The sequence below is a fragment of the Oncorhynchus mykiss genome, chromosome 17 (genome assembly GCF_013265735.2).
Source record: "Oncorhynchus mykiss isolate Arlee chromosome 17, USDA_OmykA_1.1, whole genome shotgun sequence".
Lineage (NCBI taxonomy): Eukaryota > Metazoa > Chordata > Actinopteri > Salmoniformes > Salmonidae > Oncorhynchus > Oncorhynchus mykiss.
Genome location: NC_048581.1, coordinates 57,256,583 through 57,277,093, shown reverse-complemented (window position 1 = coordinate 57,277,093; position 20,511 = coordinate 57,256,583). Strand labels below are relative to the sequence as shown.

General features: G+C 40.7%; 2 protein-coding genes across 2 annotated transcripts in view; both read right to left on the bottom strand.

The window, feature by feature from the left end:
• LOC110494190 (advillin) overlaps window positions 1-1,817 on the bottom strand; it is a 29,275-nt gene extending 27,458 nt beyond the window's left edge. Inside the window, exons 1-4 of the mRNA XM_036950256.1 lie at window positions 1,444-1,817; window positions 881-998; window positions 716-790; window positions 246-442 (exon numbers count right to left, since the gene is read on the bottom strand). Coding sequence (XP_036806151.1) covers window positions 246-442; window positions 716-790; window positions 881-940 — 332 coding nt within the window. The 5' untranslated portion in view covers window positions 941-998; window positions 1,444-1,817. The remainder of the gene's footprint in view (window positions 1-245; window positions 443-715; window positions 791-880; window positions 999-1,443) is intronic.
• Window positions 1,818-3,092: 1,275 nt separating this feature from the next.
• LOC110494189 (carboxy-terminal domain RNA polymerase II polypeptide A small phosphatase 2) overlaps window positions 3,093-20,511 on the bottom strand; it is a 35,742-nt gene continuing 18,323 nt past the window's right edge. Inside the window, exons 2-7 of the mRNA XM_021569015.2 lie at window positions 18,945-19,096; window positions 15,305-15,406; window positions 9,242-9,298; window positions 8,150-8,242; window positions 7,461-7,646; window positions 3,093-7,204 (exon numbers count right to left, since the gene is read on the bottom strand). Of these exons, the coding sequence (XP_021424690.2) occupies window positions 7,079-7,204; window positions 7,461-7,646; window positions 8,150-8,242; window positions 9,242-9,298; window positions 15,305-15,406; window positions 18,945-19,096 (716 nt within the window). The 3' untranslated portion in view covers window positions 3,093-7,078. The remainder of the gene's footprint in view (window positions 7,205-7,460; window positions 7,647-8,149; window positions 8,243-9,241; window positions 9,299-15,304; window positions 15,407-18,944; window positions 19,097-20,511) is intronic.

Here is a 20,511-nt window from a genome sequence, read left to right as displayed (position 1 = left end):
AACAATGCAGTTCAAGAAATAGAGCATTTGCTCTAAAATAAAATGGGTTTGAGATTGCACACTAATCACCATTGATAACTACGCTCATTTCCCCAAACTACACTCACAGAAGAATTACCCTTAGTGCTTCAGAATAAGATCAGAATGAGAATACTGAACAGAGTGTAATGATGAGATTGCTCTCTCTCTCTCTGTAAGCCTATAAGGTTAATGTGGCTCCCTGGCTGCTCTGCAAATAGACCTACATGACCCCTTGTTTGAAGTATCCTCGGAAGGCATCAGACTCATAGTTCTGGACCTCACGGTGCTGGACAGGCCCTGATCCCAGGAACTCATCCAGCTGGATGGTGTAGACGGCGGCCGCACCCTGTTCATCCTGACTGGACTGGGAGCCGATCCAGTAGTGGATGTCATAGATCAGAGAGCTGCCCACTTTCTGGGTCTGAGACAGACAGGGGAGATAGAGAGATGGGGGGGGGGGGGGGAGACAAAAAGCATGGAGGGAGAGGCAGACAGACAAAAAGACAGATATGGAAAGAGGAAACATCACATAGGGCATTGATAATCATGTAGCACAGACTCCAAAGCAAACATCATCTATAGTGCAAACACACTGATTCCCTCCAGGGCATTTAGCTAAGTCATAACTCCCTAATTCAACAAATGAATGTGCTGACATGACACCCCTGATAAGTATCATGGCCCCCGGACTTACAGAGAGTAGGATGTAGCAGTCACCCTCGTAGAAATTGCCAAGGGATTTTTCAGGGACTTGCACCAGCTCCATTTTCTGGGAGGACAAAGAAATCGTTTTCACCACTGACTGTGAATACACACCCTGATCCATTTTAAATAATATACTGACTGACAGCCTCTTTACCTCGATTCGCCAGATTATAATCCCAGGATTGTGGGTTACTGCGCGGAATGTGTACTCCATGTTTCTCAGATTCAGGCAATCTCAATCTGATGTTGGAAAGAGTTCCTTGGCCCACCTCCTGGTTTTGGACCCAGGAAGGAGTAATTTGTTAACCACTTAAACAAATTACATTATCTAAAACCGGAGGTTATTGAGATGGATATTAAAAGGACTTCAATATCCATTTCAGGATTACTGGAGGTTTACTGCAGGACTAATGTATTTACATCATAAACCGGTCAGACAGCGTGTTGTCGGAAGAAGAGAAAGAAGCATTCAAAAGCACTGCATTGCTGTTGACACCCACTACTATACGTTTGATTCAGTCAATCTCACAAAGTTCACGACATACTGTATTTTACTGTTCTGATAGTCAGAGATGTGTTTGCCTCAGCCCGCTGACCATTAACTCCATCGATCCAGCCACAAAACATCCTAACTCTCTCCTTTCAAATCACATCATGAAACTCAGTGAGCCACTGTCTGAAATTACAGAGGGCAGATATGATCAAGTCAAACAGTACCTTGAGTTGCGGCTGCGGAGACAGAAGACAAGCGTGTCCAGCTAGAGAGTTGCTTGCTTGTAGGAGTAAGTGTCTCTGTGTGTGTCTGGATGGTTCTTCCGTTGACTCAAGGTTGGACACAGCAGTGCAACCCCCAGGAGAGAACCAGACGATTTAGGGCTGTCACTGGAGCATCAAAGCATCCTTCTCCTCTTCCTCCTCCTGGCCCTCGCCCCCTGAGAGATTTGCCTGAGTTTGCATGTTCCAGGACCTCCTATCGCTCCGTCCAATCGCTGATTAGAGAAAGGGAAAGATACACAAACCAGCAGGCAAATGAGGATAAAGCAGACACGACTCCTATTCAAAAGACCACAGGCTGAAAAGACACTTTAGTGGTAGTGGTGGTGGGACTGTGTGAGGGAGGGGGGAGTGGAGGGGGAGAGAAATAAAGGGAGGGAGGTGGAGTAGTTAAAACCCTCCCTTTGCCAGGAAATGGATCTGGCTGTATTGGAAGGAAGCCACAGAGCTATGGATTTTTAGTTAAATGATGTACTGCACAGAGGGTGTACCACTGATGCTTTAATGCAGTTGCTGCCTATAATATTCATGTATTAGAAGGTCCTAACAGCCACCCCAAGTAGAGGCCTATACTGTAGGAGAGAATCTCACGAGGCCACATTGCTATGTGACATTCACTCTACATTGATTATGTTTCGAATGGTGTTATTGATTTTCAACATCAGAATGCTCTCACTGGATGTCCTTACTGACAAATCTAGCTGCAGTCTAAAAGTACCTTTCCATGAAATCTGATGATTCATGCCAGACATACGGAAGCAGTCTGAAAGGTTTATTCAAGAACTCAACCTTGTTGGACGCATCACACAAATACTGGGGGGCCCTTACCAGCCTGAGAAGTTTGACAGGCAAATGACTTGTGTTGAAGAAGTGTACACAATGCTAAGGACATCACACACCCATATATTTTGGACACGGTGTCAGTCACAGTTTGCTACCTCACCGTTAATGCAAACAATTTCAGAGGAACATGAAAAACTACAGCAGTGGTCTGTTGTGTTCTCAGGGAAAACCCTACAGAATGGAAATGATACCACCCAGGCACGATTAGTGAAATATGAAAGGATTTGTTAACACCCAGGGAAGGAGCCACATCTACTCATGCTGACCTCTTGTGATTGGTTGGATGTGATCAGAATGATCCAATCTCAGTATGCCCCACCTCTGCCCTGGCTATTTCCCAAATCTAGTTAAGGCTCCATTTTTTTTTACGTGGCCATTGATGGACAGGGCTTTGTCCAAACACAGTGGACAGCTGATTCATAACATCACATATGATGTCATAACGTCATTACCCAAAAGCCTCTGATTGCATCCCAAACACCACCCTATTCCCAACATAGTGCACTACTTTGGACCAAACCACTATGGTCCCTAGTTAAAAGTAGTGTACTATATAGGGAGAAGGGTGCCATTTGGGGTGCTTACTCTGAATTTGACTTTCTGATTCTACAATATTGTTTGTGGAATGCAAATCTCTTTGTGATTGGGCATTGAGGTTTGGGTATGTTTGTTTAGTGTGTGTAGCAAGGTGAATGAATGTGTTACTGCTCTCTGGAAATGCGGACATATATACACTACAGTAGACAAACTCACTATAATCAATGTTTTTATTCCATCTTTGAAAAACAATTTTCAGAATTGCTAGTTTAACAAAAAAGCCCCCAAAAATATATTGCAGGAATCTTACGTTAAAGTTTTCAGAAAATAGCTGTACAAAACATATTTTCAAGAGTAAAAGTTCCCACTGGGCACATACTGGTTGAATCAACGTTGTTTCTACGTCATTTCAACAAAATTACATTGAACCAATGTGGAATTGACGTCTGTGCCCGGTGGGTTGATCATTTTAGCAATATACTGTATGTATTTCTGTATCTCCTTCTGCATAGTTTCTGTGTAAGATCAGCAGTTTGTTCATGGTACACAAATCCTGACCCAACCACACAATCAATCCATTAAAGAATCCAGTTAACAAAAAAATCTAAAATGAGAAAATAATTTGATCCAAACAGAACTTACTTGCTGAAATTTTTCCCATCACTTATCAGAAAATACTACATTGGTCACCATGACAATCTATTCAATAGATTGATCAATAGACATACAGGCATCAATAGATTGTACCCTCTGAATCATACCTTATTTTGTTCTGATCGTTGGTTGGCATCTAAGAAGCCGCACAGTAAGTAAACCAACTGAACACTTAAAATAAAGAGATTGCAGAAAGATCTCCATATATGTTAGAAATGACAAAATAATCCAAATAGGAATTATCCATGTCCAAAACAAGAGAACACAAAGCTTTTTAGAGCTATATTTCAATCCATTATTTGTTTGTAATATTTCATATCAAAAAAGAAAAGAATTACCAAGTACCAAGAATTATTTTTTATTTTTTTTAACAATTGGACTGTTTAGGACAAACTAATTTCAAGGACATAACACTCTAGTTCTTTACATTTTTTCTCTCCAGGTCTTTGAGAAAATAAAATGTATATGTGGAAGATAAAATCAATAGTATGATCTCAATTATAATTGCATCATTCCGATGCATAGGAACAAAGGGATCATGAAATCTTGTATTTCTCACTTAAGAGTAAACTATATCTGAATCAAACACAGGACATTTTTAAAGTCGCATTTGTTGAGGGCCATAGCATGCATTTCATAGACGTTACATATTACCTCACAATCATAGACGATAAACTTTCTCCTGAAACCATGATCCATAACATGACTGTAATTAGCATTTGACATGTTACCTCTGATTTGAATCTCAATATCTTTCACTACATTAGTAATTTCATGTCAGCAGACATTTTGACTAAATATACCAGGTATCATGTAGGATTCACCATTACTGACAGTGAAGTGCTGCATGTTTAATGCAACAATACTGGTTCTTTCGACTAGAAGGGAAACTGGCGCAAGAATGCTTTAATTAAAATTGTAGTGTGAATATTTAGTGCCCACACCCCTCACCTCCTACAACCCACCTCCACAAAATAAAAGTGTTGAGCTTTGGTAAATACTGATGTCTATGACCCCACTTTACCTTTCGTGTTTCAGACATAACAATAACACAGTCAGGTCACACCTTGTGCACCCTCCACCAAATCCCACCACCAGAAGACAAAACTTAACATCCTATCCAACTGACAAAAGAAGAGGATTCTTGTGCGTCCCAAAAGGTAATCTATTCCCTATATAGTGCACTGCCTAGCGGTTAGAGCGTTGGGCCAGTCACTGAAAGGTTGTTGGTTCGAATACCCGAGCCGGCAATGTGAGAAATTTGTCGATGTGCCTTTGAGCAAGGCACTTAACCCTAATTTGCTCCAGGAGCACCGTAATACTATGGCTGACCTTGTAAAACAACACATTTTACTGTACCTATCCGGTGTATGTGACAATAAAACCTTTTTTAGTTTTTACTTTTAACCAGAGCCCATAGTTCTGGTCAAAAGTAGTGCACTATATACGGAATAGAGTGCCATTTGCAATGCAGCCAGGGATTAACACGCTTATAAATATCTACAAAACACATGACAAACATGCAGTAGATACATTTCTGACAGCGTGGATGTGGGGTCCACAACATTATAACACACTGCCCTTTCTTTGAATCCCAATGAAACAGCGGAGTAGGATCACTTGGCAAAGAGCGATTTGTGGATTACTCAATTTCCGACCAACACTAAACAGGTTATCAGTTGTAAAATTCTAAAATGAAAAATGGGGATGATGGAGACCCTTGATGTTTTATTCTAAAGCTTTCAACGCAGAAAGAAACCGTAGGCACTTCATAAAGTGTAATAGTATAAGGCGGTGCTTTATCTTGTGAATAAAACAACCACAAAACAAATCTCTTTGGGATACAGTGACTAGTCAGGATTGGGCATGCCTGTGTGTGCTTACAGTTACAATTTGAGCAATAGAACATATCTTGCTAAATCAATCCATATTTTGCCACCACAAAACCACTGCCACCCCACAATGTGTACAACACCTAAGATATGTCAGTGTGAGTACTGTAGAACTTCTAGAACAGGCAATAACGCAGAGAATTTGTAAAACACATACTTTTACTTCTCAGTATTGTCTTTTTTTTTTTTTTACAAACCGAAATATCTTACCTTAAATAGGATACATTTAAAAATAGTAAAAGTTGAGTGGAAATGACTTGGCAAACTATGGATAAAGGGCAACCGGTAGGGGGTAAACTAGTGTGCATTGTGTTCACTCTTAGCAGCCTACTTATCACAAGTCCCTCACGCGACCCAAATATGGCACCCAGAAGGCTTGACACAAAATGTAACAAAAAGGCCTCGGTTTAACCAATATGGCATCCTTAGCAGACTATACACCAGCAGAGAATCACTCCAAATTTGCTACCGAACTTTAAAGTCTAAATTAGTCTGTTCATTTAAAGGGCATTTTTTAAGGGGGTGCCAAAAATTTTGGGAAACCAGTTCAAGTGTCCTGTACCTGATGCATCTCAGGGTGAATCTGCATAAAGAGGCAGGGTTTATGTTACAGCCCTGCCTTTACACAATGGTGTGACCCTTGGTTTGTAATGGTCCCAATTGGCCGAGGATTAGGTTATCTTCAGCTAATGAGAATGGAGGATTTCATGTAAATACAACATACACAGAGGCTGTTAACGTATGGCTGTTCTTCCTCAACATCCAAGACATTACAAAAGTCATCTACACTTCTTACCATATCAAACATTTAAAAGACATCTCAAAAATGTATAGAAAAACCTAAATTGAAAAAGAACTATTTTCTGGAAAGAACGCAATTTTTTCTTACTTCAAAAACAAAACCAAAACAGAATTAATATATTTTTCTTTTCAGAAGGCACAAAGATGGAGATCCCTTGCTCCCCATGTAAGGTCTGCTCAAATGAGGTCATGTCATGCACTGTAATGTCATGTCATGCTGGCCTTGGATCAGAAAGACCACTGGGTTTAGCTTTTAAAATTAATTTCCTGAAGGACTCAATCCATTCAGGAGAAACTTCCTTAAAAAACGCCTTTATACAGGCCGTTGTACTACGAAATGGAAATTAAAATCACTATGTGGTTTTTGTAGATTCCTTGCAATGCTTTAGAGTCCCCCTTCAAAGTGTTTGTACAGAGATTATTGTCGAAGCAGAGATGTTGTGTGTACAGTCAATTGTTTTGTGTCGCAATTAGTGCTATAAAATCTAAGTCTCGTTTTTGGAGAAACAAAGATCTGGCCAGTCAGTTTAAATGATTGGAGTACTAGTATGCGTTTGAGTACATTTAAAATGAGAAAAGAGTGAGCCACTTTGCATTGTGTTTGTTGGATTTTTTCCAGAACAGCAGTTTTGCAGCACCAGCTAACATACTGAGGAGGAAAATAGTAGGAAAAGTGGACAGCCGTCCAGACACACAGTTCAGGGGCCAAACAAACACAGAGTGTGTGTCTAGGATACTAACACCGCACACAGTGTGTGTATGTAGGTAAGGTTTGGTCTTTTTCCGTCGGTTGATGGGTGTGGTCTGGCTGGGAGGGGGAGATTCTGGCTTATAAGAGGGGGTGTGTCGTGTCAGGGGGCCCGTAGCTGCTGCAGTTTGGCATAGACGTCTTCCGCCTCACTCAGCTCTTCAAAGACAGGCAGGAGGCTCAGCAGCTCTGTGTCCTCCAGGTCGTCAAACCAGGACACCACAGGCACCTGAGGACACACACATAGAATAAAACATTTGACATTTTAGAGAAATTAGGCTATTAATTAAGGAAATAAACTTTTCACTGCAGTTGGGAAATGTTGATTTCCACAGTTTAAAACAAGTTCAGAAAAAAAACGGGAATGTTGGCATCAAATAGCTTCTTGCTTAAACCAGGAAGATCACCTCAGTGATTCTACATTGGGACAGGCCTGTAAGGCCTTTGGTGAGACAGTAAAGCTCAGGCTGGACAGCAGCACTCACAGCATTCTCAGGGTGGAAGATGTAGGAGGCGGGGGAGTTGTCCAGGATAAGGGTCTTGTTGAGCTGGCGGCCCAGGCGGCTCAGGTCCTTGACGTAGCAGCCCTGATGGAACACACAGGACTCCCGAAAGAGACGCGTCCGGAACACACCACACTGATCTAGAAGGTCGGTCACTGGGTCTGCATACTACAGGAGAGACGGTAGGAGATGGAGAGAAAAAGATAGAAACAGAAAGGTAGCGAGGGCCAGGAAGGGAGTAGGACAGAGAGTAGGATGTATGGGGAGTGGTATGTTGGGTGGTACAGACGAATTGAAGGGATACTTCGGGATTTTGGCAATGAGGCCATTTATCTACTTCCCCAGAGTTGGATGAACTCGTGGATACCATTTTTATGTCTCTGCGGCAGTTTGAAGTTAATTGCTAACTAGCACAAGCGCAATTTCTAACTAGCATTGGCTAGCAACATTACCTCTAACTTCCTTCATACTGGACAGAGACATAAAAATGGTATCCACAAGTTCATCCAACTCTTGGGAAGTAGATAAAGGGCCTCATTGCCAAAAACCCGAAGTATCCCTTTAACAATGCTGGAATTGCTACGTTTTCAAGAGGCATATCTCATCGCCACCAGGTGGAGCAAATGGTATAAGTACCAGTTAATTTTCCAAAACAGTAAAAGCAATGTTACCTTTGCAAGACTTGCAGTGAAGAGAACACACTCAAACAGCTCTCCCATCCTTTGGAGGAACTCGTCGACATGTGGCCTCTTCAGGACGAAAACCTGGGACACATCACAGCACGGTTATAAGCATCTGGCTAGGAGAATCAAGTACAGCTATCCAGCAGCGACCATCTATGAACACTAGTCTATGGACTAACTAACTGACTGGAGCAACTTCACACAACTCCAGTCCATAAGGACCACAGTATCTATTGATCTGCAATCTGATCAAAGTTATTCACTGGCTACAGAGTTGACTCACCTGGCTTAATAAGCTTAATGTGTTGGCAAATTGAAAAGGCAACAGTGAAAAGAAAACAGAGGCTAGTAAGCACAAGTGGATCCATCTTTCATCCATTCAACAACCTGGTTCAACATTTCAGAAAATAAAAGAAAGCCAACATATAAAACAAAACTGAACAGGAAGGTTAAAAAAGGGTTAAACATTTACTGAATACAATGGAGGCCTGCCTCCCTGTTTGGTCTGCCTGCTTTTTCCTACTCATTCCGTCTGTGGGTCAGGGAATGCGTCCAAGCGTCTGTCGGTGTGGTCGTTCCAGAGGGTGTGTTGGAAGTTGGCAGCCGCCTCCTGAAACAAGTAATCGAGAATAGGCCGTGCTGGCGGGAACCAGCCTATCCTGGATTACTTGAATCAGGCCGAAGCCAGAGAGCTTTGGCTAGTGTCCCACGGCGAGGAGGCCATTATGGGGTGAGGGAGCCCTCGCTGACCCCTGGCTTAACTGTACTATACAGCTTTAACATTTTTACAATTGATACATATGTAGCTATGACTTCTACAATAACTACGAAGTAAATCCATCTTGATCATGGAAAATAACATATTTATACAACAAATGTTCCTTTTGATTTCAAATTTGAATTAATGTATTAATGTTAAATGTGTTCAATTTCCGAAGCATTTGTATTTCTCTAATGGGCTGCAATAGCTAAACATAAACACAGGGAGGCTGATTATTTGAATTTGTCTGATGGAGCACATACAGTACATACACACAATACATGTGTGTTGATCTGAATGCCATAGTCATTGTAAATTACCTGGTGTGTTGTTCCTTCAATCTCCACAGGTACAATGAAGTCAGCATTACTGATGGGCTACAGGATCAGAAAAGGACAACCATTCACCATCATCAGTTTTCAAATCCAATAAAACCAGTTGCAGTGACACTCAAAAGACAAAAGTATACATTAACCACAAAGATTAGATATTCTGTAATCTCCCGTGAGCAGATTCTGCGTGTAGACCGAGAGAATCTGCCAGGACTATATGAGATGCGTGAGATCTGAGCAGATTCCCCTTGAGTGCTTTGTGTGTGCGCCCACACCGCCCGGGAGAGGAGGGGCTTTGACTGAGAGTTTCCTTTTGTGAGGGTGGAAACTTCATTTTTGTCAGAACTCTTAATTTCTAACAAGTAAAACACAAAAGTTAAATTACACAGCCGACCAACTAACACTAGATTTTAATTCCCAGCTAACAGAGATGATAGTCTTATAAAACACATTTAAAATCATAGTCAAGTTTTAAATGAGGAAAAAAACAAACCACTCCTACCCACCAAAAGCAGTTGAAATCATGCCCTATCAAGAGAAACATGTAAACTAAGGGGGATATGTACAACAGTGGTCTGTTTGCCAGTGACCAATGTTTTGTTGATGAATATGTTTACAGCATCATCATCTCCTCTTTCACTCTCCTAGCCAGTGTAATGAGCTACCTGATCCAGCTAACAGCTGTCCATTACTACATATGACACACAGACTAATAGGGGGATCTACAAGTGAGACGACCACAAACAAGAGGACTAAATCAAATGATTACATTTTAGTCATTTAGCAGACACTCTTATACAGAGCAACTTACAGTAGTGAGTAGGGATGCACGATATATTGGTGAACATATCGGAATTCCTAACCTAGCCCATAGAATGTCTGCTGTGCGGATCGAGCAGTCAACAAATCGAGCAGTCATTTGAAAGAGTAAGAACATTTCAGCAAGACAACTCAAAGGTGAAATGCATTAAAGCCAAGATAATGGATTTCATTGCCCTTGACAATCAACCGTTCTCTGTCGAGGGTGATGTTGGCTTTCGCCGACTGGTCGAGCACAGGTACACACTACCAAGTGTGCTATTTTTTAGATGTTGCCCTACCGGAGTTACACAGTAATAGCGTCACTATTAGCTTCACGACATACACACTATGGAACGCCGTTTGGGTCTTTGCGTGTCAAAAAAGATAGTAGCACTGTCTAAGCTGTACAAAAAAAGTCTACAAACAAGCAAACAAGAACACGAACGATGTCTACAAACAAGGACACGAACGATGTGTTTACAATACTGAGTTGGTAATAAAGCATAATTTGTTCCAAAGCAACTTATAGGGTGGCTAGCTTTAGCTTGGTACCTAGCTAGCACCAATACAACCAGCCTGAAAACAATGACCAGCAGAAACTGCAGTCATTTTTATTATTCTTAGCAATGATTTAAGAAACCTTATGAGTAAGTTTTAGCAAGGTTGCCACTTATTGTTCGCCTATTGAAATGGAACTTCAGTTCATGAAAATGATCGCTAGCCAGCTACTGAACCTCTCTGCGCACCGAACCCGTTAGCGGGATTAAATTCAACAACATACAGTGATCGCTACATAAATAGTCATATTAAACATTAATGAAAACACAAGTGTCTCACATGTTTCGAAAGACTAGAATCTTGCTAATCCAACTGCGTTGTCAGATTAAAAAAAAGGATTTACTGCGAAAGAATACGATGCGATTATCTGAGGATAGAGCCCCATAAAAAAAAAACTATTTCAACCAGCACAGGCGTAACAAAATCACAAATTGCAATAAAATAAATTGTTTACCTTTGACGATCTTCCTGTTTGCAATCCCAATGCTCATTGTTACACAATGAATGGTCTTTTGTTTGATAAAATCCATTTTTATAGCCTAACACAAAACATTTTGTGAACCGCTTGTGTTGTGAATTCCGTCCCATTCAATTTGACGACGACACATTCGATGTAAATACACACACTAAACGTGACTTTTCCAGTCATGTTTGGTTTCATTGCAATCAACTGGTTTGTTTGTAACACAACCAAACTTGATAGGTCCTTTCGCTGGACGTATTGACTGAAAGAAACCGATTTGAAGACAACAAGTAATGACATCATTGTGCACCAATGATATGACTGCTGTTTCGTTGATTGACTGTATTTTAACCCAATGACCACAGATCGTCTTGAAATCTAGCTGGGTAGATAGCAAATGAGCTGAGGTAAACGGCAATATGTAATGGTTATGTGTTGGAAGACCAACCCATGTAGTAAACTCCGGCGTAAAGAGGGTCATTCGCCATTGAAGATTCATACTGGAAGGACGCACAGCACTTTTTTGGTAAAGCGCATCTTCAGCTTTTTATATATCAATCAGTATGGCGACTAAGTCAGGGAAAGCTAAATCTAAGTCTAGATATACAGATGTACACACCATTTTAGAAGAAATTGATCAGGAAAGTGAGACAGAGACTGTTGGAGGACGATTCATAGCTTTGATTCCCAAATGGAGGAATATTCTTTGAAACGGCGAGGACATCGTTTTGGACTGGTAAGTTCTCATGCTAATGTCGTTGTTCGAAATTAATAATATAAAATGTGATTTTTTAAAACTTTAGTAGCAATATATAAAAATGTAATGAAATGTGTAAAGTACACGTTGGCTATACATTGTGGGTGGGGGTATGTTTGTATGTATGTTTATGACCCATAGCCTATGTTTGTGTGTGTATATATACATATTGTGGATTAGAGGGAGCATGGCCGAGATGCGTGTCTGCCGCTCCACCCCACCCCCACATGAAATAGCCTATTTGAGGCTGTTGAGGGGAGGGCAGGCCCACAACAATGGCCAAAGTGAAATGGAGACAGTAGATACAGCTGGTCTGTTGTAATATAATAAAGACAGTAGATCTAGCTGAAATGTCATAATGTAAAATAGACAGTAGATCTTACAGGTCTATAATAATATATTCAACCTTATGTTCCCTGTAATAAATAAATAAATAAATAAATAAATATATATATATATATATATATATTTTTTTTTATTATACCTGTTGATACAGGGCTCATATGTGAAACTATTCTAACTGAACATTTTATTTCACAGTGACACTGACTCCGAATGGGAGCCCCCAGTGCCAAGGTGTCCATCCCCCACTGAAGCTGGTTCATCCAGCTCCTGCCACAAGTGGTGTTCATCTGCCCAAATTTATTTCTGCAGGCATGGATGTGCCTCAGGGCCAAAAGGGCACAGCATGGAGGCGTCGCTGTGTTCTTTGCAAAATGAAGTCCCCCATCACCTGCACCACATGCTTGGTGACCCTCTGCTTTACAGCAGAAAGAGACTGCTATGGCACCTGGCATCAGCAGCACAATATTGTGTAGAGGACTGAGGGTCTTCCAAATATTGAAAGTGTTATTTTGTAAATTTATATATTTTTTCCCCATTTTTTGGGGGGGCGGGTGTGTGTTAGAATACCATTTTGGTATTTGGTATATAGTTATTCCTTTCAAAATGTATAACTTCACCAATTTGGCCACTTGGGTACATTTGGGCTACTTGTGTTGGACACCTGGGTGACTTCATGATAAATGTCATGTAGCACACTCATTTTGGAAGTTATCATTCTGAAACTTTGCAAAAGTACTGTTGCCCTCTTATGTTTTTCACTGAAATTGTCCCCATCATCCTATCTGAATGTTTGTTTTGTCTTGTTCATTTTAAAGATGATGATACAACAATAAAAAATAAAAAACATGTTTTTTTCATTGTATTATCTAAACCAGATCTATTGTGTTATATTCTCCTACATTCAACTCACATTTACACAAACTTCAGAGTGTTTTCTTTCAAATGAAACCAATAATATGCATATCCTTGGTTCTGGGCCTGAGCTACAGGCAGTTAGATTTGGGTATGTCTTCAGGCGGAAATTGAAAAAAGTAGGGGGGTAGCTGTAAGAGTTTTAAGAACAAATCATTTTTTACAATGACGGACCGGACTAAACAGTTATGGATGCAAGGACTTAACATGTGATGCAGCCTAGGGACTGTAGTGACGCCTCTTGCACTGAGATGCAGTGCCTTAGACCACTGCGTCCATGTGTGTGTTAACTATTTAACTGTACTAGAATGCTTAAAAGGCTGCTAAAAGTTTAAATATCGGTTATCTGCATTGTTTTTTTGGCAAGGAAAATATTGGATACCGGTATCGGCCAAAAATGTCATATCGGTGCATCACTAGCAGTGAGAACACACATTTTTGTACAGGCCCCCCGTGGGAATCAAACACACAACCCCGGCGTTGCAAGCGCAATGCTCTATCAACTGAGCCACGAGATTACAACCTGTTGTTGCAAACAAGTGAAGTAAGAGTTACAGTTGAAGTTGGAAGTTTACATACACCTTAGCCAAATACATTAAAACTCAGTTTTTCACAATTCTTGACATTTAATCCTAGTAAAAAGTCAATGTCTTAGGTCAGTTATGATCATCACTTTATTTTAAGAATGTGAAATGTCAGAATAATAGTAGAGAGAATTATTTAAGCTTTTATTCCGTTCATCACATTCCCTGTGGGTCAGAGGTTTACATACACTCAATTAGTATTTGGTAGCACTGCCTTTCAATTGTTTAACTTGGGTCAAACGTTTTGGGTAGCCTTCCACAAGCTTCCCACAATAAGTTGGGTGAATTTTGGCCCATTCCTACTTACAGAGCTGGTGTAACTTAGTCAGGTTTGTTGGCCTCCTTGCTCGCACACGTTTTTTCAGTTCTGCCCACACATTTTCAATAGGATTGAGGTCAGGGCTTTGTGATGGCCACTCTAAAACCTTTACTTTGTTGTCCTTAATACATTTTGCCACAGCTTTGGAAGTATTCTTGGGGTCATTGTCCATTTGGAAGACCCATTTGCGACCAAGCTTTAACTTCCTGACTGATGTCTTGAGATGTTGCTTCAATATATCCACATAATTTTCCTACCTCATGATACCATCTATTTTGTGATATGCACCAGTCCCTCCTGCAGCAAAGCACCCCACAAAATGATGCTGCCACCCCCATGCTTCACGGTTGGGATGGTGTTCTTCGGCTTGCAAGCATCTCCCTTTTCCCTCCAAACATAACGATGGTCACTATGGCTAAACAGTTCTATTTTTATTTCATCAGACCAGAGGACATTTCTCCAAAAAGTACGATCTTTGTCCCCATGTGCAGTTGCAAACCGTAGTCTGGCTTTTTTATGGCAGTTTTGGAGCAGTAGCTTCTTCCTTTCTGAGCGGCCTTTCAGGTTATGTCGATGTAGGACTTGTTTTACTGTGGATATAGATACTTCTGTATCGGTTTCCTCCAGAATCTTCACAAGGTCCTTTGCTGTTGTTCTGGGATTGATTTGCACAGATGAACGTGGTACCTTCAGGCATTTGGAAATTGCTCCCAAGGATGAACCAGACTTGTGGACGTCTACAATTTTTTTTCTGAGGTCTTGGCTGATTTATTTTGATTTTCCCATGATGTCAAGCAGAGGCACTGAGTTTGAAGGTAGGCCTTGAAATACATCCACAGGTACACCTCCAATTGACTCAAACAATGTCAATTAGCCTATCAGAAGCTTCTAAAGCCATAACATCATTTTCTGGAATTTTCCAAGCTGTTTAAAAGGCAGTCAGTTTAGTGTATGTACATTTCTTACCCACTGGAATTATGATACAGTGAATTATAAGTGAAATAATCTGTCTGTAAACAATCATTGGAAAAATTACTTCTGTCATGCACAAAGTAGATATCCTAACCGACTTGCCAAAACTATAGTTTGCTTTCAAGTAATTTGTGGAGTGGTTGAAAAACGAGTTTTAATGACTCCAACCTAAGTGTATGTAAACTTCCGACTTCAACTGTATATACTGCATGATCATCTGCCCTGGCTTGCACAGGATCAAAACAACATCTCTCGGAATTCTTCATATGTGGTGAGATAATAGGTCAAGGTTTTCCATAAGCACCATTTCTTATTAAGTGTGTGTGTGTGTGTGTGTTACCTTGAATGAGCTGTGCACCAGCGTTTCGTCCAGGTCAATGACCACACAGATCTTGCCCTCATCCTCAGGGGTTACCTCTGGCAGTAGACTGGTCTCTGGGACCTGAAAGGGGCAGGACAGGGAGAAGGGTAGGGAGAGGAGTAGGAGGGTAGAGGTGGGGAGGTCAAAAAGGAACCACATTACCCAGCCTGCACCACTACATGTTGCACTCATCCTACTCTCTTTTTCACATTACAGTGCACCAGCCTTGTAAGAATCGCATTGGCTATAAAAATCACATAAGTCACAGTAAGTAAGTGGCCATTGTTGATTACAGTTTAGAAATACTTCCGTCCCACCGTTTAAAACTACTGTAAGTGGTTAATTCTTATATCTAGGATTCTTATATTCAGAGTGCACTGTAGTAACATGTTTGGCCACCAGGTTACACTTTTCAATGTGTTGAACCTTTTCTTGCCCAGGGACCCTCTCCCAGGCAAACCGGGACACCATCATACGTTAGCAAAACAGTTTTTCTTGTCTTATCAGGTGAATGGCAAGGAAAAGTAATTAACATTTTAAAATGAATAGACTGGGAATAGTTTTTCATTATTTTGATCTCCCCACATTATAATTGGAAGAGGAAGTAGAAACTCTAACATAGCCTATTAGCTAGAAGGGCAACTCCAAAAACATTTTCACTAAAAGCAGCTGTTTAGCTGGTAAAACAAAGGTAAGCAATGTGTTGGCAAAGCTTACCAGCTGTGTGCTGCACTGGTAGCCTATTCACGGGTGCTTTTTCAAAGCCTAGGGCAGATACTCCTGTGAGTGTAATTGGCTTCAATGAGTGTAACATGCTCAATATTAGGAGTTGAGAAATAATGTGGGCATTATTAGAAAGATGATATTATCCTCTATTCTACTCTGTAATTAAACATGTGTTTATTCTGTTAGCAATATTCATAAAAACATTGAAATAACAATAATAAAATAAATACAAATCTCAGACCCTCTGCAGTACCTGAATACCCATCACACCCCACACTTGACGACAGATTCCAGAGGGAATCCATCATCTAATAACCTGGGACTCTGGTACAATTCTATACAGGAATCACGTTCAATGTGAGTTTCAGAAAAATAACCTATGGCCAATCTACAATCAAAATTGAAGACACGTATCCTATTGCACAGTACACTGTCCTGCAAAACTGAATTAATTTCCTTTTCCATCCCAAATACAATAGCATTTAACAGCTGTGTATAACATGTCTGACGATAATGGATCAAAATAACGAACAAAAAATGTCATAACAAACATTTGCCTGAGCATCATCCCCAATTTGACAGTTTAATTTAACCCCATTCAGTATAGTTCTAACTTCCACAAAAACCACAGTGATATTGTCCTTTACGTACTTGGAACTGGTAGCGAAGGTTTTGAAGTAGATCAAGCTAATCAGAGAGATGAAAGACCATTAACTAGGTTCTAGAGTCTCCCACTCATCCACCCCAAACCCACCAACAGGGCTCAACAAACATCTATTCTAGGCCTATATCCATGACAGTTCTTAACTGTGCCTAGCAGAAAACAAACCAGCATTAGGCTACATATCAGCAACAAAGTATTTTATTGGCTTGAGGACAGGCCTAATACAGCCTAGCGTTGGGAGAAAAGTAGCTTAATTTCTGCAACCAAAATATTTTCCTCTTTGGTCTAAATGTGCTGCTGCCTACAAGTAGCCTGCCTATATATTCTAAACCTATCCACGCTCTCTCTCTAAACACTTTTAACAGAAGAACAGTGAGGTCCACACGGTCGTGTTAATCTATGTTATAAAGTCAAACATAACAGATGTGGTTTTTTTTACTGACTAATGTGTTTGGTAAACAGTTGAAGCATCATCAGTCGAAGAGGGTGCTTAGTTAGCACAGGGGAGAGTTTAAGGTGTTGGCCTTAGTTAACACAGGGGAGAGTTTAAGTGGTTAGCCTTAGTTAGCACAGGGGAGAGTTTAAGTGGTTAGCCTTAGCTAGCACAGGGGAGAGTTTAAGTGGTTAGCCTTAGTTAGCACAAGGGAGAGTTTAAGGTGTTAGCCTTAGTTAGCACAGGGGAGAGTTTAAACGGTTAGCCTTTGTCTGAACAGCTCATATTTAAAAAGCCCATTGTCCAACATGTTAACTAAACCAGTGTCATCAATATATAGGGTGTCCACCCACTATGCCCAGAGTGGGTGAAAACACACGTGAGAGGAAATTTCACTTCCTTATGTTATAAAATACATTTAACACGACAAATATGATTATTCATGTTCTGAATCGTTCAGTGGAGTATTTATCGAACATTTAATTAACAGGATCCAAAAAGTCAGGTTTCGTAACCTATGACATCCGATAATAAGCACCGAGGTCCTTTAGTGGATTTTACATGTTGTGATGGTAGTCTTCCTGTTGTTTTCGTGGGTTGCAAAAATCTAAATAAGTATGGCACGGGATGAATTAAATGTAAAAGGTTTTGAAAATAAAAAGCTTCCAGTAAGCTCAGTGCTCGGTTGAAAACACTACATGTCTCAAATGGATCTCTCTTACCTCTAAATTGTTTCATATCCTGCAGAGTCGAGATGAAAGATGACGAGTTCAATCATTCTCGCACCGCATCCAGCCTAGCTGACATGATGCTGTGCAATTTTCCTTACTTCTGACCACTCTTTCTTTGGCCTCCATTTATTTGTCCATCTTACAAGGGCAAAAACTAACTTTAGAACCGATTATGATGGAGACATGAGGTTTGGACCATTGGTTTTCTTAGAGGATTATCTATACAATTAACATTTTACCCATGGTCAAAATCTGCGTTTTGTTTGGACACCCTACAATATAAATAAATAAATACAGGGGGAAGATCTGGGAAGCGTGGTAGTTTCAACTGTGGCATTTGAATAATTTAATTATATTTATCTACACCCTATTATCTTGGCCCAATTAAATCCTGAAGACTTAAGTGAACTGGGGATTGACTGTTTGTGAGCAGTCTAACATCTGAACATGGTGTGGGGACATGAGTCATTAAGCTAAAAAGAACTGTAATTCAAAGTTACAGATATTAATCTGCAGGGTAATGATATGGGATGCGTCCCGAATGGCCCCCTATTCCCTAAAAAGTGCCTTAATTTTGACCAGAGCTCTGTGGACCCTGGTAAAAAGTAGTGCACTACACAGAAAACAGGGTGCCATTTGGGATGTAGTTATGCTTACCCACTGACCCAAATACAAGTGTTGTACTGTATGGATCCACTATAGTTGGTAAATTACATTAATAGAGCCATAGTGATTCATATTAGGCCACATTAGCCATTTAATATAGTAATTACATGGTTTATCTAGAGTACTGAACAGTGTGAAAACAGCCAGAATAATACTGAATCTGAGGAAATAAGATTGTACAGCATGAAGACCAATTTATCTGTCAGGGAGAAGTTATAAAATCTCCATCTAGGCTTTATTCTCCATTCACTCCGATTTATCTAACATGACATTTCATTGAATTTGCCACTTTTTAAGACCAATTCTGATGTACATTGCATCACTACTTGCCATAGCCTCTTGGACAGAAGTTGGTGGGGGGGGGGGGGGGGGGGGGGGGGGGGGGGCTGTTTGTGTTACCTTGGCGATCGTCCCATTGTCCTCAGGAGGAAGTAAGGTATCCTGGGCAGGGGGTGGAGGCTGAGAGACATCCTGTGCTCGGAGGCAACAGAAGAGCGCTTTGAAGATATTTCGGCTCCGAGGCTTCTTTGGGGAAGATTTGTTCACCTGGCCTAGGGAGAGAAGGAACAAAAACAATATCAACAAATATGTAAATAAACTCACAGCAGGTGAAACCCATATGGGTATACCCACACCTAGAATATAAGTTACTGAGTGTTTTAATATGGGATAAAGAGAAGACACAAAAATTAAATCCCTTACCCCCCTTACCCCTAAACAGACTTCGCCGGGACTACTTTCATTTGCAATCATGAGTCAATCTCAATCACTAACTAACACCCATAACAAGTAGACCTACAATAACTGACACCCTAATTGGTACCAAACATTTATGATGTCACCCTCTCTGATAACCATTATAAACTGGGTGGTTCGAGCCCTGAATGCTGATTGGCTGACAGCCATGGTATATCATACTGTATACCATGGGTATGACAAAATATGTATTTTTACTGCTCTAATTACACTGATAACCAGTTTATAATAGCAATAAGGCCCCTCTACTGTTTGTGGTATATTGCCAATATACCACAGCTAAGGGCTGTATACAGGCACTCCGTGTTGCGTTGTGCATAAAAAACAGCCATTAGCCATGGTATATTGGCCATATATCACACTCCCTCGGGCCTTATCGCTTAGGTATAACCTTAAGGCCGGTTTTCCAGACACCAATTAAGCCTAGTCCTGGAGTAACGGAGATTGGGCTTGTTTTTTATTCCAGGACTAGGCTTCATCTCCGACGGCCATTATATGCCTTCCATATCGCTCTCTAGAGGAGAATCCTGTTGTCACTAGAATATATCATTCAGGCCTCCCTGCCTAGTCTTTACCAGGGCTGACAGATCAGAGCAGGCAGGAAACTGATCCTGCTCTCTGTGTGGGTCTATTTCTGCATGAGCTCAGTTCACAGGGTCAGAGGGAGTCGGCTCCATTTACACACTCAGGCATCTGGGAGGCACGAGAGGAGGAAGTATAAAAAGCCACTGACTGACTGACTGGTCTGAGTCCCAAAAAGCACCCTATTCCCTATGTAGTGGACTATGAGCCTTGGTCAAAAGTAGGGTCAGGACGCTACCAGTATCTCAACACTTGTTAGTATCATGCAAGAAAACAAAACACGAAGCGCATTTAACTTTAGGAAAACAGCACTAATGTTGGAAAGAAACATGTTGTAGGGTTGAATATTTTCCAGTTATTTTACAAAATGTTCCATCCCGAGGATAAATAACTTTACTCCTGGGTAACCCAGTATTTCCGACCAAAACCAGAAGTGTCATTCTAAAGCATATAAATATGTCTGGATTTGATTACAAATTTTGTAGGAATGAAAATTCAAGCCTGATGCACACTGAACCATACAGTAAAGATATTTTACTAGCTTAAGACATTTCATGAGCCCGAGCCCAAAAGGATTGTGCTGTGATTCAGCACATGGATAGCACATTACACACTACAGAAAACCATA